Below are 16441 nucleotides of genomic sequence, written 5' to 3' on the forward strand. Positions count from 1 at the left end.
ACATTGGATCTCAACTCTGCCTACGGTGTAATAACTAGACGATAGAGCACGTCGTGGAGTTCAAGTACTTAGGATTTACCATCTACACTTCTGGATCATGTCCTCAAGAAGTCAAGCTAAGAATCGGCCAGGCTAATGCACCTCTCGGGAAACTGTCTTAATTTTGGTGCAGCCAGAAGTACTCTCTCTGACTGAAGTTGAGGCTGTTCAACAGCAACGTCCTTTCAACATCTCAGCGTCCTTTCTCATAAAGCAAGAGAACGCTACTCTACGACAGAAGAAATGTCACCAACTGATAACCAAACTTATCAAAGATAGGAAGTGGCGATACCTTGGTCATATGGTCAGCATGCCCAAAACTGGACTACCAAAGATCGTCCTTCAGTGGTTGACACGTGGTACTAGAAGAAGAGGACGCCCCAAAAATATCCTACGACTCAGCTACTAGGCTGACCTCACAAATCTCAATGCCTCAGTACAAACCGGATGGGAAGATATCTGGGTGGACGCGAGTGATTAGTGATGACTGGCGATTCTTCTTGGATGTCCTAAGCGCCTGTGGAGGCACAGGAGGATCTAAGATCTAAGGTAAGATGATGAAGGTAAAATAACAATACATCTGATGAAACATCACTCACACAAAAAAAAATCTGGGAAATGATAGGTCAGTATTATAGAGGGAAAAAAATGGGTACAAATATTTGTTGGTTTGCCACTTTTATCCACTCATTGTCCCTCTTATCCCCCTCATTATTATCATTAGCCAACAGCTACAGCCAATTGAAACCACAGAAAAATCCCAGAGGTCCCACCGCTTGGAGTTAAATTGAAAGAAAATTATCAGAATGGAAAAATGATCTAATTGATACAGCTTCCAAGGAGCGAATATCCCTTCTTATTTAAAGGTAGTTACTGCCATGTCATCTATTTTATTGCTTGGATTTCCCAGGACACTAGACTTACGAGGCTGCTATCCTGACTTTAGGTGCTTTTAAGTCCCAAAGTGAACGAACTGCTACCCGATTTTAGATCCGAAGATTACTGAACCGATTACCAACGGACTCTATTTTTGCCGAAACCATTTTAATCGCAAAATATATCGTTTTCTTCCATTTCTGATGTAAATCTTTACATTTTTCAGGTATTATGTTATTGAGTATTTTGTAAGACGATCCAAGGGCTCTATAGATTTGATTGAGCAGTTAAATTTGATTGGTCGAACGAGTGAGCTTGCCCGCCTGTTTGGGATTCAATTTTACGAAGTATTTTCAAGAGGATCTCAGGTGAGCTCAAAGTTAAAGCTTTTCGTTTTTTTAGTAATATTTTTTAGATGGATCTTTGTTTTTTTTGCTTTTGTTTTTTCGGATGGATCAGTTGAACCCAAAGTCAAAGAGTTTTTTTTCTGGATGCCTCTCTTCTTTCTTTGCAAATGATTTTTATTAAAAATATATAGATTTAGTCCTTGATGTCTTCTAAAGATAAGATCCTTTGCTTTATATTTCCCTGTAATAGTTTCTAATCGTTGACAATATATGAAGAAGCCCGTATAGGTGACCGAATGCATGGTATGCCTATAAAATAGTATATTTTACAAAAAAAAAAAAAAAAAAAAAAAAAAAAAAAAAAAAAAAAAAAAAAAAAAAAAAAAAAAAAAAAAAAAAAAAAAAAAACGTGGGTCCATGGACACAAAATAAAAGCCAAAAGAAAACAAAACACAAAGACAATTTACAAAATCAATTAGGTAATTTAGTTAACGAATGAAAGAATAAAAAGCAACATTAAGACACTAATATAAACATAATCATCATGTAACATTCTCATAGTGGGCCGCTCGAATGCCTACACGGATAAACCATGCCAGATTCCTAATACTAACAAAACACCCTTTTCCCAACAATTTATTTCCACCCAAAATATAGGTGACCACCGCTTTTGAGGGACGTGTTAATCATTCCGTTCACGTTAAATTCATGTTATATGGGGTCCATTTCAAAGTGCTATTAGTCAGCACCTAGGAAGGGTTTGTTGGCTGTGTGAAAAAGATGTATCTGGTACTATTCATATGTCAGTTGAATAATAATAGCATGTCTTTTAGGGGTGATTATCTTCATTCATGGGGAACTGGCGTATCCGACATATTACCGGGAGACCAGTGGTTTTGCCACTGGTTTCTGGCACGTGCCAGGCTTTATAAATATAAATATAAAACGGTTTTATTTTCAAACGCCCTACAGGTTCATGTCGATCAGCGGCAGTTCTTGTCATAATAAGGCGCATATAAAACGTATGAAAATTAAAGCTATAGCCATCGTCGCACAAAATTTTACATCGATCGAAATATCACAGATTAAACTAAACAGTCAAACGAAGTCAAACGAATAATGAACTAAAGCCATAATATACAATTATTAACGAGTGGGTGCAGAATTAAAAATCTTGACGAACGAGGGAACAAAACTACTTGCGCACAGCATATGCCGTGCTGGTACGTTTTCTGAGCCGTCCAACAGATTTAATATTATATAAATAACTGATGTATTGGAAACTCAGAATTCTTATGTATGCTGTGCATGACATAATATAAGAAAATGATTATTTGATGCCAAACGTGACATCATATAAGAAAATGCTTATATGATGCCATTAGAAATGCTTATATGATGTGGTAATATAGTACATGACGTCATTTTCAAAAAAAAATAAGGCTCTTAACGAATTTTCTCAGACTTTTGGCCTATCTAGTTTAATTAATACGAGAATATCCCAAGATACCAATTTTCCCGAAACAATGTGGAGCAGTTTTCGAGAAATAGCACATAAATATATAAATACATATACAATTATTGCTCGTTAATAAAGATAACATTGTAGTGTTCAATAATCTTTTTTTTCTATTAAGTGGCGTGTAGAGTCATTAATGCTGCGTTTGGCTAAGGCTGCTAACATGATCTCAGTGTCTCCCAGTATAGAACAAAGGGCACGTATGAAAGCACCTGAATTTCTACCGCTGATATTAGAACCACAATCAAGGTAAGATTTTGCATATTTTAAACAAAAGAGAATGAAAGAATTACAAAAGTGGAAACTACCGCTACGCAGTTTCAAAAAAAAAGTTGACAAAAAGAAAAAAAAAAAGACGCGAACGCCGTCTAATGTTTGGCATTTCTTTGTTTCTTTAAGCTTTCCCAATCGTTTTTGTTATAGAAACCAAGACCAAAGACTTATTACTACTGCAGTTTTGCCAATTACACGAATTTTGCAAATTAAACTAACTTTTTTTGTACGCTAAATGGTGTTGATTTTTTCGTCGACACTACTACCAGTTTTTATTTTTGTACGTTAACCTTACTCTTTGATGGCTAAACAGTTACACATTCGTGCTTGCTCAACTATATCCCCTAAAAGACCTATATTCTAAACTGGCCCTACACCATTGGGTGCAGTCTCTCATCCTCTAAAAAAGTTGGGTTCTGCTGATGTCCCCTTCTCTACAACCGCTTTTTAATCTAGCCTTGAATTACTTTTGCACCTACTGGTGCAAAATCCTTGCATTACTGGCCCTACACCATGGGTGCAGTCTCTCATCCTCTAAAAAAGTTGGGTTCTACTGATGTCCCCTTCTCTACAACTGCTTATTAATCTAGCCTTGCATTACTTTCTGTCATCCCTATAAAATGTTCCGCATTCTTCTCCTTTATAGCATGAAACTCATTTATTGAGACTCTTACTTCATATTTTTCGTTTTATTTCTTAGACTTAATTTAAAATAATTTTTAGCGTAAGAATATTTTAACACCAAAAAACAAATAATAAAATAGAAAGTTGACTCAACAGCTAGGCACAAAAGCTCTTCGTACGTGATTTTTTTCACAGTTTTTCCTCATATTTTTTGAGGCATACTCCAACAAGCGTAGGAAACTGATAAGAGAGGGGTATTTGGCGTAACAAGATTTAAAAACTACTAGCGCCACTGACATTACAGCGTCACCATTCAAATACCGAACGTTCGTATTCGTCGTTTGTGTTGTGTGCATTTTCTTTGTCCTCTTTTTTGAACTATATTCTTTTTTATGGACTTCACCAGCTTTGCCTCTCTTAGACTTCCTCTTTTCCATTAGACCAAAGATTTTCGAGCGACAATCTGGACAGCACAGCCTCCTTATCAAGGCCTTTGTCGTCTGAACTTTCTGATGCCAGAAACAATCCAACAACACACATCGTGAGGAAGGTGGCTCTTGCCCATCCGCACCATGTGACCCCTCAGTGATCCCCATGTTACCGACCATGTGACGCCATCATTTACTTGTGATTGCCGTCCTGGCTGAGTGGTTGGCGCGCTGGCGAGGAAATTTTTTGTCCAAGGGGCACGGATTCAATCCCAGTTGTGACCAGTTATTTAGTTTGGGACGGGGGTCAGTGGCGTGACTCTGTAAGCTCAGCCAGAGTCGACCCAGCTATAGATGGGTACCTGGACAAATCTGGGGAAGGTAAGCAGGAAGGGTGTGTGAAAGCACAGGATGGTTGGCCCCTAACCCCCCATTGCACATCCTGGCTGAAGGGCCGCGAAACGGAGATCAGCACCGCTGTTTCGGACCTTAAGGGTCTAGTGCCGTCTTACTTACTTACTTTTTACTTACTTGTGATTGCCTGTCTGTGGTTTATATGTTCTAGTGCTACTTATATTTAATTGTTTCTTCTTTATTTTAAGACTATATATGATTTAACTTACAACCATTAATTTTATAGGTTTTACGTAGATCCTGTTCTTGTTCTGGATTTTCAGTCTTTGTACCCTTCTGTGATTATTGCACATAATTATTGTTTCTCAACTTGTATTGGCAGATTACAAAACCTTGGAGAGTAAGTTGTCTTCAATTTCTTGCATATATAATAACCTATGTCGCGTGACGTTATAAAATAGGTTCCTCAAGCGAAAAAACAAAGCTGCTTCCAGCATAAAGCAGCGTTGCCGACGTTTTGACATAAACAGTACCAGACAAATTTTGAAAAAGTAACTGAGTCAAAAAGGAGCCAGTAAATCGAAAGGTGGGGGGGGGTTACGTGGACCCCGAAGTTTTGTCATCTGATCGTTGGAATATTTTAAACAAAATGGTTATCTCAAAATTTTGATCGGATGTATTTGGAGAAAACAGAGTGGGCGGGTATATGCCCATTGATAACTTTTGATGACTCCCTTATATATATTATATTATTATATATATTATATTATATTATATTATCCCTTATATCTCCCTTATATATAAATTTCATACAAGGGCATAAATGGATGGAAAAATAATTTATATATAAATTTAGATATTTATATATAATAGCATTCGGTTTCACAAAAATAGTGAATTCTATAAAATATAAAATTGCATATAATGGCATAAATTTTGGCGAAAAAATGAATCAAATAGGAAGTTAACAACGATGTATATCTTATTTTAATAATTACTTAATTTAATTAACGAATTAACGATTAACGAATTTAATTAACGATGTAACTATCTGTAAAATTACATCGAGAAACCCGATACTATTCTGACTTCCATGAGGGGAATTTTTAGTCTTACTATTACTAAGCTTGAAGTCAAACTATTGCAGAAATTTGACTAAAAATTGTATTCTGTCCTCAAAAAAATCTTAATATATTGTTATTTAGTATCTACAGCATTCTAAAGTACTATGAAAGGAAATCAGTCCAATGTATTTTTGCTAAGCCCACCCTGTTTTATCTCGTGGCTGGAGGACCTAGTTAAAACTTGAAACTTTCAGGTTTTCTTTGCTTTCTTTTAAATAGGGGGGGGGATAAGGAGACATTGAATAAATTATATATTTGTTTCCTCGTGTCGTTATAAAATAGTTTATGTTTTGATTTTTTTTTCTTTTGTTTGCCTCTCGTCTATTAGGCTAATTATTAGCTCCATAAATGTGATTATTATTAGCTCTATTATTAGCTCTATAAGTGTGATTATTCTGTTGTCCTAACAATGGCCTATAATAGACCTGCTGTACGTTGATAAAAAAAAAATCCGAAAAAGAAGTTTTTCATAGAAAAGTAAAGGCCATTTTAAACTTTTCAAGTTAAAACTTCTTTGAAAAAGAAGTTTTTCAAAGAAAATTAAAGGCCATTTTAAACTTAAGATCAGATCAGCAGATACAAATACCTGTTAAAATTCAAACTCAAAGCGACCAAAAATAATTATTAAAGAATAAATGAAACCCAAAACGAAGAGAAATTAAATAATCAATCATAGCAAAAAACATACAAAAAGGAATAATATAAATGAATAAATAAATCTTATAGCGAGTAATGCTTAAATTGAATATGCAAGTCAAGCTTAAAAACCAAAAAAATATTTGCTATAGAAGCATAAATGAAATTCAAAAAGAACAGAAATTAAATAAACAATCAAAGCAAACAAACATACAATAGATACTAATGCAAATGAATAAATAAATCTTAAAACGAGTGAAACTTAAATTGAATATGCAAATCAAGCTTGAAACGAAAAGAAATCGTCTTGACAAAACCCACTTACGGATTCTATCACTATTTTCAGACATGATTTTTTGTCAAGTTTTTTTTTTTAGAGTAAAAGGCTCTTAAAAAATTGGAAGTTTTTCTGTCAACGTTATAAGATATTTCGAAAAACTTTTCTGCAGGAAGGAGTACAAAAACTCTTACACTGCTTTGTAAAATACCAAGTCTGATGTGTTATTGTCGTTGCCTCTTCAAAATAAGTTAGTTCCATCCGCTTTTTTGTATATAATACCTCACCCAGACACGTACCCAGGAAGGGGTATGCCATGCTCCCCACCTTCCCCCCAAAATATCCAGACTTTCAAGAGTTATTTTGATTTTTTGAAACATTTGTTGCTCACCTGTTTATTGGGTACTCGAAGAGCTCATAAACACCCCCCCCCCATAAATGTAATTCCCCATCCAATGAACATCTGTCTTGCGACAATAACGAAGAATGATTCCCCCATCCAATGTTTCTGTTAGGCTAATGTTTCATTAGTGTTCTGTATTTATATGTGTTGCTTCTAAATGCGAATCCAGTATTATACGAGGGGGTGCATGCTCTAGCTTCGGTGGTATATTAGCTAGCTCTCGATGGTTGATGGTCTATTAGCTATTAGCTAGCCAATTAGCTAGCCTTGTATCTGATATTTTCTCTATTGCCTTGCTTAGGGCAGGAACGAGCTCCATTAGCAGATATTTCTTAGGCTCTCCTTTCTGGATCTCCTTTCTTAAGAAGCTGTATTTCTTCCATTTTCTTTGCCATTGGCCTGTAGCCGATACCTTATTACACAGAAAAACTATTATCGAGTTAAAAAATTTATAAAAATTTTTGAATATGTCTATAGGAACATCGTCCTGCGACCCCTGCAACAGGGGCTTCTTTTAGATTTCCAAACTCTCATCTAATCTCCTCATAATTCGCCTTCTCCATTAAGTCATAATCTAGTTTCTTCATAGGATAAAGATCAGCTCCTGGAGTCTCACTAACTCTTGCATTCCTAAACATTTTCAAACAAGAGTTTGGGCTTTCTTCCTTTCTCACTGTAAAAGTCTAAAATCTAATGCGTCATTAGTGCTTTACTGAAAACTATATGTGTCTTGAACAGTCTTGGAAAGTATAAACAAGATCAAGTTGAATATTTGATATATAATGATATTGATTTTGAAAGATCCATCAGCTCAAGATTTTATTTTACTGTAATTTTATTTTCATTTTCAATGCTGTATGAACTGGAAAAGATAGCTGAAAGGTCATCAGCTCAAAATTTTACTTTAATTTTAATTTCTATTTTCAATATTAAGTGCAGAAGACAATATTTGTAATATAATTTGTTTTCAGTAAAGTGCCAATGACGCTGTAGGTTTTACACTTTCACGATGAGAGAAGGAGGCAACACCTAAACTTTTGTTTGTGGTTATTTTTGTTCGTTTCAAGCTTGATTTTCATATTCAATTTATGTTTTAATCTTTTTAAGATTTATTTATTCGTTTTGATTAGTATCTATTATATGTTTGTTTGCATTGATTGTTAATTTTATTTCTGTTAGTTTTGGGTTTAATTTATGCTTCAATAGCAGAATGTCTTTTTTCATTTGAAGCTTGGTTTGCATAATCAATTTAAGCATTACTCTCTTTAAGATTTACTTGTTCATTTATATTATTAACTGTTGTTAGTTTTTTGCTATGATTGTTTACTTAATTCTGTTCGTTTTGGGTTTCATTTATTCTTTAGTAGTAATTTCTGGTCGTTTTAAGTTTGAATTTTAACAGGTATTGGCTGATTTTAAGTTTAAAATGGCCATTACTTTTCTTTGGAAAACTTTTTTTTCCGAAAGTTTTTTTTTTTTAATTTATTCTTGTCCTTTTTGATTGCAAAAGGTTTCAAGTTTTTAAAAATTCCTTATTTCAAAACCAAACGTTTTTTACAGCATCAAATGGTCATCAAAGTATCAAAACTAGTATCAAAGTAACAATATCAAAGTAAAGAAACTATCAAAGTAAACAAGGTATCGTAGTAGTAACAAGGTAAAGTAATAATGCATTAAAATAATATTGCATTAAGTAATTTTTGGAAGTCGAATTGTCAGACTTTTACATACCTTGGAGGATGGCCAATTGAACTTGGAAAATATAAAGGTAATCGGTGCAGTACTGTCATCGGAAGAGGGCGAAAAACGTGTCCCACTAGATTTAGAACCTTTGTCAAATTAGGCCCTCCCCCGAAGATTTTGCTCACTGACGCCCTTGTCCTATTGGGCCTCCCCCAAGATTTTGCTCTAGATCCTCCCCTGTGCATCTTTCTTAGAACAAACTTCGCACAAACATTATTTTATGTTCAGTTCTGTTAACGCTTGATGTCGGTAACAGTACTTTGTTTGGTTGCACTCTTCCCCTATTATCGCAAAGATAATTGCACCTCTTTACATATACTTATTATATCACAGGCAACGCAATAGCACAACCCGAGTAAAAAGTGACGTGGGCACAATGTTCTGTTAATTTTTTTCGCCAAGGTACTTCGTATAGAAGGTGCTTTCGTAAAGACTTCAAAAGGAGCTCATTTGACTAGAAATTGAAAGTTCTAGTGCCCTTTTTAAGAGTCAAAAGTAATTGGAGGGTGACCAAGGGCAAACAAGGTAAAGTAATAATGATAGTAATAATGGTAAAGTAACTATAACTTTTAATTTCCAATCAAATGAGCCCTCTTTGAAGTCTATACAAGCATTCTTTCTACAAGAACCATATTTGCCCCAAGGGCATAACTTTTAACGCCCGTCTCCGGTCACCTGGGGGGTTGTGTAACCCTGGAGTTTGTGTTATACGGTTTTTGAGCTAGTTTAAAAAAATAGCTACCTCAAAATTTTTATCGTATGTATTTGGGAAAAGGGGCGTGGGTGGGGGGGGCTAGCTGCCCTCTGATCACTTTTGCATCTTAGAAAGTGAACTAAAACTTCAATTTCCAAGTAAATGAGCCCTCCCTGAAGTTTATTAAATACGAGTATCCCTTCCATAAGAACCTTATATGTACCCAGGCCATAACTTACATTGCCTTCCCGCGGGCCCTGGGTGGTTTTGTCGACACCATAGTTTTGTTATCTGGCCTTTCAACCATTTTTAACAAAATTAAATAAAAAAACAAGTTTTTTAAAATGAAAGTAAGAAGGAAAATTAAAACTTAAAACGAACAGAAATTACTCCGCACAAGAAAGGGGCTTTTCCTCCTCAACGCCCCACTTAAAAAGGGCACTAGAACTTTTAATTTCCGTCAGAATAAGCGAGCCCTCTTGCGACATTCTAGGACCACTCGGTCGATGCGATCACCCCTGGGGAAAAAAACAACAAATAAACACGGATTCGTGATCTGTCTTCTGGCAAAAAATGCGAAATTCCACATTTTTTTAGATAGGCGCTTGAAACTTCTACAGTAAGGTTCTGTGAGACGCTGAATATGATGGTGTGATTTTCGTTAAGATTGTATGAGTTTTAGGGGATGTTTCCCCCTATTTTCTAAAAAGAGGCAAATTTTTTCAGGCTCGTATCTTTTGATGGGTATAAATGATCTTGATGAAACTTATATATTTAAAATCAGCATTAAAATGCGATTCTTTTGATGTAACTATTGGTATCAAAATTCCATTTTTTGGAGTTTCGGTTACTATTGAGCCGGGTCGCTCCTTACTACGGTTCGTTACCACGAACTGTTTGAAAGTTTGACTCTTTCTCTTAACTCTACCTTTTAAAACAGTAAAAAACTTTAATGTAAAGAGCAGGGCGTTGAGGAGGAAAAGTCCCTTTCGTATACGGAGTAATTTCTGTTCCTTTTAAGTTTTATTGTCGCTCCTTACTTTCATTTAAAAAATTTGTTTTTTTGTTTAATTTCTGGACGTTCTTGAATTAATGCATGTTTTGATCTTGGCTCTACGCACATAAATAATTAAAACGAAATTTGCATATTAATTTTTTTCGCTAAATGGCTTTTTCATAGTTTTAATCGGAAGATCTTGATGAGAAAGGAGCGAGGGAGGAGGCCTAGTTGTCCTCCAATTTTTTGATTACTTAAAAAGGCATTAACTTTACATTTTTTACGAGCGTTTTCATAAGTAAAAAATATACGTAACTTTCGAATTAACTTACGTAGCGAACTTCTGTATTCGTATGTTCTTTTTGCGTATATGAGGGGGCTCGCCCCTCGTCGATACCTCGATCTTTACACTAAAGTTTAAATTTTGTCCAAATTCCTTACGTATGACCCCTGAATCACAAGGCCGTAGAAGAAGTAGTTGTACTTACTAAAAAAAAAATTAGCGTAAAGAGCGAGGTATTACAAGGAGGTAAACCCCTCATATGCGTTATAATGTCTGTTCGTTTTCAGTTTTGATGCTGCTCCTCACTTTCAGTAGAAAGAAAAAACTTTTCATATTTATTTTTCTTTTTTTTTAAATAATGCTAGAAAATCCTGCGCCCCCTCCATTGAACGTCTCTTCCCCCATGAGAAGTTCCTCCATGGAAAAATCCTCCCACGTAACCCCTCCCCTCAGCTCTCCCACCAACCTAAAATAGACTTGTCAATTGTCTCTTGACAATTATCTCTTGACAATCCCAAGCAAACTTGGTGGGTTGTAGCACCTTTCTCATATATGTAAATATTTTACCTTTAACACCTGACCTGACCTCTGTGTGAGAGAGAGGGAGGATAGGTGTTTCATAGTTATGTTAGATCAGCCTAATTATTATGTGAGCTTATGGAATTTGTACAATAAATCTGGTCAACAGCTATAGTTACTGTATTGGCTATACTTCGATTTCAGAGAGGGAAAGATATTTATCTTATTTTAGTAGACTCAAACTATCAGTAAAATTACATCGAGAAAACCGGTACTATTCTGACTCACATGGGGGGAATTTTTGGTCTTACTATTACTAAGCTTGAAGTCAAACAATTGCAGACATTTGACTAAAAAGTGTATTCTGTCCTCAAAGAATTCTAATATAGTGTCATTTAGGATCTACAGCATTGGAAAGTACTATGAAAGGAAATCAGTCCAATGTGTTTTTGCTAAGCCCACCCTGTTTTATCTCGTGGCTGGAGGACCTAGTTAAAACTTGAAACTTTCAGGTTTTTTCGCTTTCTTTTAAATGGGGGGGGGGGAGGAAAAGGAGACATTGAATAAATTATATGTTTATTTCCTTGTGTCGTTATAAAATAGTTTACGTTGTGATTTTTTTTCTTTTGTTTGCCTCTCGTCTATTAGTCCAATTATTAGCTCTATAAATGTCGTTATTATTAACTCTATTTTTAGCTCATAGATGTGAATATCATGTTGTCATAACAAAGGCCTATAATAGACCTGCTGTACATTGATGAAAAAAAATCCGAAAAAGAAGTTTTTCAAAGAAAAGTAAAGGCCATTTTAAACTTAAGATCAGCAGATACAAATACCTGTTAAAATTCAAACTCAAAGCGACCAGAAATTATTATTAAAGAATAAATGAAACCCAAAACGAAGAGAAATTAAATAATCAATCATAGCAAAAACATACAAAAAGGAATAATATAAATGAATAAATAAATCTTATAGCGAGTAATACTTAAATTGAATAGCAAATCAAGCTTAAAAACCAATAAAATATTTGCTATTGAAGCAGAAATGAAATCCAAAAAGAACAGAAATTAAATAAACAATCAAAGCAAACAAAACATACAATAGATACTAATGCAAATGAATAAATAAATCTTAAAACGAAACCTTAATTGAATTGCGGATCAAGTTTGAAATGAAAAGAAATCATCTTGACAAAACCTACTTACGGATTTTATCACTATTTTCAGACATAATTTTTTGTCAAGTTTTGTTTTAGAGCAAAAGGCTCTAAAAACGTCTGAAGTTTTTCTGTCAACATTATAAAAAACGTCCGAAAAAAAAATCCTGCAGGAAAGAGTACAAAAACTCTTACACTACTTTGTGAAATACCAAGTCTGATGTATTATTGTCGTTGCCTCTTCAAAATAGGTTAGTTCCATCCACTTTTTTTGTATATAATACATCACCCAGACACGTACCCAGGAAGGGGTATGCCATACTCCCCACGTTCCCCCCAAAATATCCACACTTTCAAGAGTTATTTTGATTGTTTGAAACATTTGCTGTTCACCTGTTTATTGGGTACTTGAAGAGCTCATAAACAACCCCCCTCCCACAATTGTGATTCCCCATCCAATGAGCATCTTTTTTGCGACAAAAACGAAGAATGATTCCCCCCTCCAATGTTTTTGTTTAGCTAATGTTTCGTCAGTTTTCGGAACCAGTATTATACCAGGGGATGCATGCTCTAACTTCGGAGGTGTATTAGCTAGCTCTCGATAGTTGATGGTCTATTAGCTATTAGCTAGCCAATTAGCTAGCCTTGTATCTGATATTTTCTCTATTGCCTTACTTAGGGCAGGAACGAGCTCCATTAGCAGATATTTCTTAGGTGCCTGTGGCTCTCCTTTCTTAAGAAGCTGTATAAATAGTGTGATTTCTTCCATTTTCTTTGCCATTGGCCTGAAGCTGATTCCTTATTACACAGAAAAACTATTATCGAGTTAAAAAATTTATATATTATATAAGTTAAATATTTATATATTTAATATTTATTAAATACAAATATTTATAGTTAAATAGTTAAAATATTTATATATATTTAAAATATTTATATATATATATATATATATATATGTATATATATATATATATATATATATATATATATATATATATATATATATATATATATATATATATATATACGAGTTAAAATATTTATATATTATATTATCGAGTTAAAAAATTTAAGATTTCTTGAATATGGCTATAGGAACATCTTCCTGCGACCCCTGCAATAGGGGCTTCTTTTATATTTCTAAACACCCACCCAATCTCCTCATAACTCACCTTCTCCATTAAGTCATAATCTAGTTTCTTCATAGGATAAAGAACAGCTCCTGGAGTCTCACTAACTCTTGCATTCCTAAACATTTTCAAACAAGAGTTTGGGCTTTCTTCCTTTCTCACTGTAAAAGTCTAAAATTAATGATGGATTTTGAAAGATCCATCAGCTCAAGATTTTATTTTACTGTAATTTTATTTTCATTTTCAATGCTGTATGAACTGGAAAAGATAGCTGAAAGCTCATCAGCTCAAAATTTTACTTTAATTTTAATTTCTATTTTCAATATTAAGTGCAGAAGACAATATTTAATTTGTTTTCAGTAAAGTGCCAATGACGCTGTAGGTTTTACACTTTTACGATGAGAGAAGGAGGCAACACCTAAACTTTTGTTTGTAGTTATTTTTGTTCGTTTCAAGCTTGATTTTCATATTCAATTTATGTTTTAATCGTTTTAAGATTTATTTATTCGTTTTGATTAGTATCTATTATATGTTTGTTTGCATTGATTGTTAATTTTATTTCTGTTAGTTTTGGGTTTAATTTATGCTTCAATAGCAGAATGTCTTTTTTCATTTGAAGCTTGGTTTGCATAATCAATTTAAGCATTACTCTCTTTAAGATTTATTTGTTCATTTATATTATCAACTGTTGCTAGTTTTTTGCTATGATTGTTTACTTAATTCTGTTCGTTTTGGGTTTCATTTATTCTTTAGTAGTTAATTTCTGGTCGTTTTAAGTTTGAATTTTAACAGGTATTGGCTGATTTTAAGTTTAAAATGGCCTTTACTTTTCTTTGGAAAACTTCTTTTTCCGAAAGTTTTTTTTTTAATTTATTCTTGTCCTTTTTGATTGCAAAAGGTTTCAAGTTTTTAAAAATTCCTTATTTCAAAACCAAACGTTTTTTTCAACATCAAATGGTCATCAAAGTATCAAAACTAGTATCAAAGTAACAATATCAAAGTAAAGAAACTATCAAAGTAAACAAGGTATCGTAGTAGTAACAAGGTAAAGTAGTAATGCATTAAAATAATATTGCATTAAGTAATTTTTGGAAGTCAAATTATCAGACTTTTACATACCTTGGAGGATGGCCAATTGAACTTGGAAAATATAAAGGTAATCGGTGCAGTACTGTCATCGGAAGAGGGCGAAAAACGTGTCCCACTAGATTTAGAACCTTTGTCAAATTAGGCCCTCCCCCGAAGATTTTGCTCACTGACGCCCTTGTCCTATTGGGCCTCCCCCAAGATTTTGCTCTAGATCCTCCCCTGTGCATCTTTCTTAGAACAAACTTCGCACAAACATTATGTTATATTCAATTCTGTTAACGCTTGATGTCGGTAATGGTACTTTGTTTAGTTTCACTCTTCCCCTATTATCGCAAAGATAATTGCACCTCTTTACATATACTTATTATATCACAGGCAAAGCAATAGCTCAACCCGAGTAACAAGCGACGTGGACAAAATGTTCTGTTAATTTTTTTCGCCAAGGTACTTCGTATAGAAGGTGCTGTCGTAAAGACTTCAAAAGGAACTCATTTGACTAGAAATTGAAAGTTCTAGTGCCCTTTTTAAGATTCAAAAGTAATTGGAGGGCAACCAAGGGCAAACAAGGTGAAGTAATAATGAGCAACTTGGATAAATTGCAGCCCTTGTACCGTAAATAGAAGTTACCACGTAAATCGCTAAATCCAAACATTGAAGTCAACGAAGTGTCAAAGTAACAATATATAAGTTCCACAACTCAGAGCCATTTCCCCGGGGTTTAGGCGGATGGTTCAACCCCGAAACCATAGTTATCTGGCCTTAGAACTTTTTTGAACAAAATGGCAATCCCAAAATTTTGCCCGAATGACCTTTGGAAATTTGGTCGGGCCCATTTGAGTAAAAAAGGTGTAAGAGGGGGAGGGGTCTCTAAATCAACTTGACTCTTAAAAGGGAATGACATTACTAGTCAAAATAGCTATTTCTAGAAAATGAGATATTGTTTGAAAAAGACCCAATTAAACATCAGAGTGAACTATAACTTTTAATTTCCAATCAAACGAGCCCTCTCTGAAGTCTATACAAGCATTCTTTCTATAAGAACCATATTTGCCCCCCAGGGCACAAATTCTAACGCCCGTCTCCGGGCCCTGGGGGGGTTATATAACCCTGGAGTTTTTGTTATACGGTCTTTGAGCTGTTTTAAAAAAAATAGCTACCTCAAAATTTTTGTCGGATGTATTTGGGAAAAAAGGCGTGGGTGGGGGGGGATAGCTGCCCTCTGATCAAGTGAACTAGAATCTTAAAAAGTGAACTAGAACTAGAATTTCTAGTCAAATGAGCACTCCCTGAAGTTTATATGAGCATCCCTTCCATAAGAACCTTATATGTACCCAGGCCATAACTTACAATGCCTGCCCCCGGGCCCTGGGTGGTTGTGTCGACACCGTAGTTTTGTTATCTGACCCTTGAACCTTTTTTAACAAAATATCTAGAGAGATAGAGAGAGAGAGAGAGAGAGAAAAGCGAGACGAAACTATATTTATTTTTTGAAGATAAATTAGGTAGCTTATCGTATTTAAGAAACGTCACTTTACTTTTAAAAAATTAAGTATCTTAATTTAAAGCTTAGATTTGCGGGTTTATTGAAAACATATAAGCTTACTAATATGAGTACTTGCCAAATGTTTATAAAGAAAATGAATATGAAATCCCCTCCTCCCTACCCTTCCAAAAAGATATTACAATATTCCAAAATAAGAAACTTAGTTATAATTTTTTTCATTGTATAATCAGGATTCATTCCACAAGTTGTTCAAATGTAACAATTCTTCATTTTATTTAATTATTTTAGCGACAAATCTTGACTTTACTTAGCTATCTTTCTCCTAAAAAGCATACATCGATAAGGTGGGGGGATAACAGATGGGGCTTGGGGTACTTTTGATTCCAGTTTGTTTTTACACTGAGTCAGGATTAATTGCTTTCT

General features: G+C 34.5%; 1 protein-coding gene across 2 annotated transcripts in view; it reads left to right on the forward strand.

The window, feature by feature from the left end:
• LOC136035703 (DNA polymerase zeta catalytic subunit-like) overlaps positions 1-16441 on the forward strand; it is a 133810-nt gene that overhangs the window by 66270 nt on the left and 51099 nt on the right. For both annotated transcript variants that reach the window (XR_010619499.1, XM_065717649.1), the window contains exons 10-12: positions 1142-1283; positions 2900-3030; positions 4747-4860. Coding sequence is in view for 1 of the 2 variants with exons in the window: in XM_065717649.1 (XP_065573721.1) it covers positions 1142-1283; positions 2900-3030; positions 4747-4860 (387 nt within the window). In the remaining variant the exon portion in view is untranslated. The remainder of the gene's footprint in view (positions 1-1141; positions 1284-2899; positions 3031-4746; positions 4861-16441) is intronic.

This window comes from Artemia franciscana, chromosome 14 (assembly GCF_032884065.1).
Source record: "Artemia franciscana chromosome 14, ASM3288406v1, whole genome shotgun sequence".
NCBI classification, from domain to species: Eukaryota; Metazoa; Arthropoda; class Branchiopoda; order Anostraca; family Artemiidae; genus Artemia; species Artemia franciscana.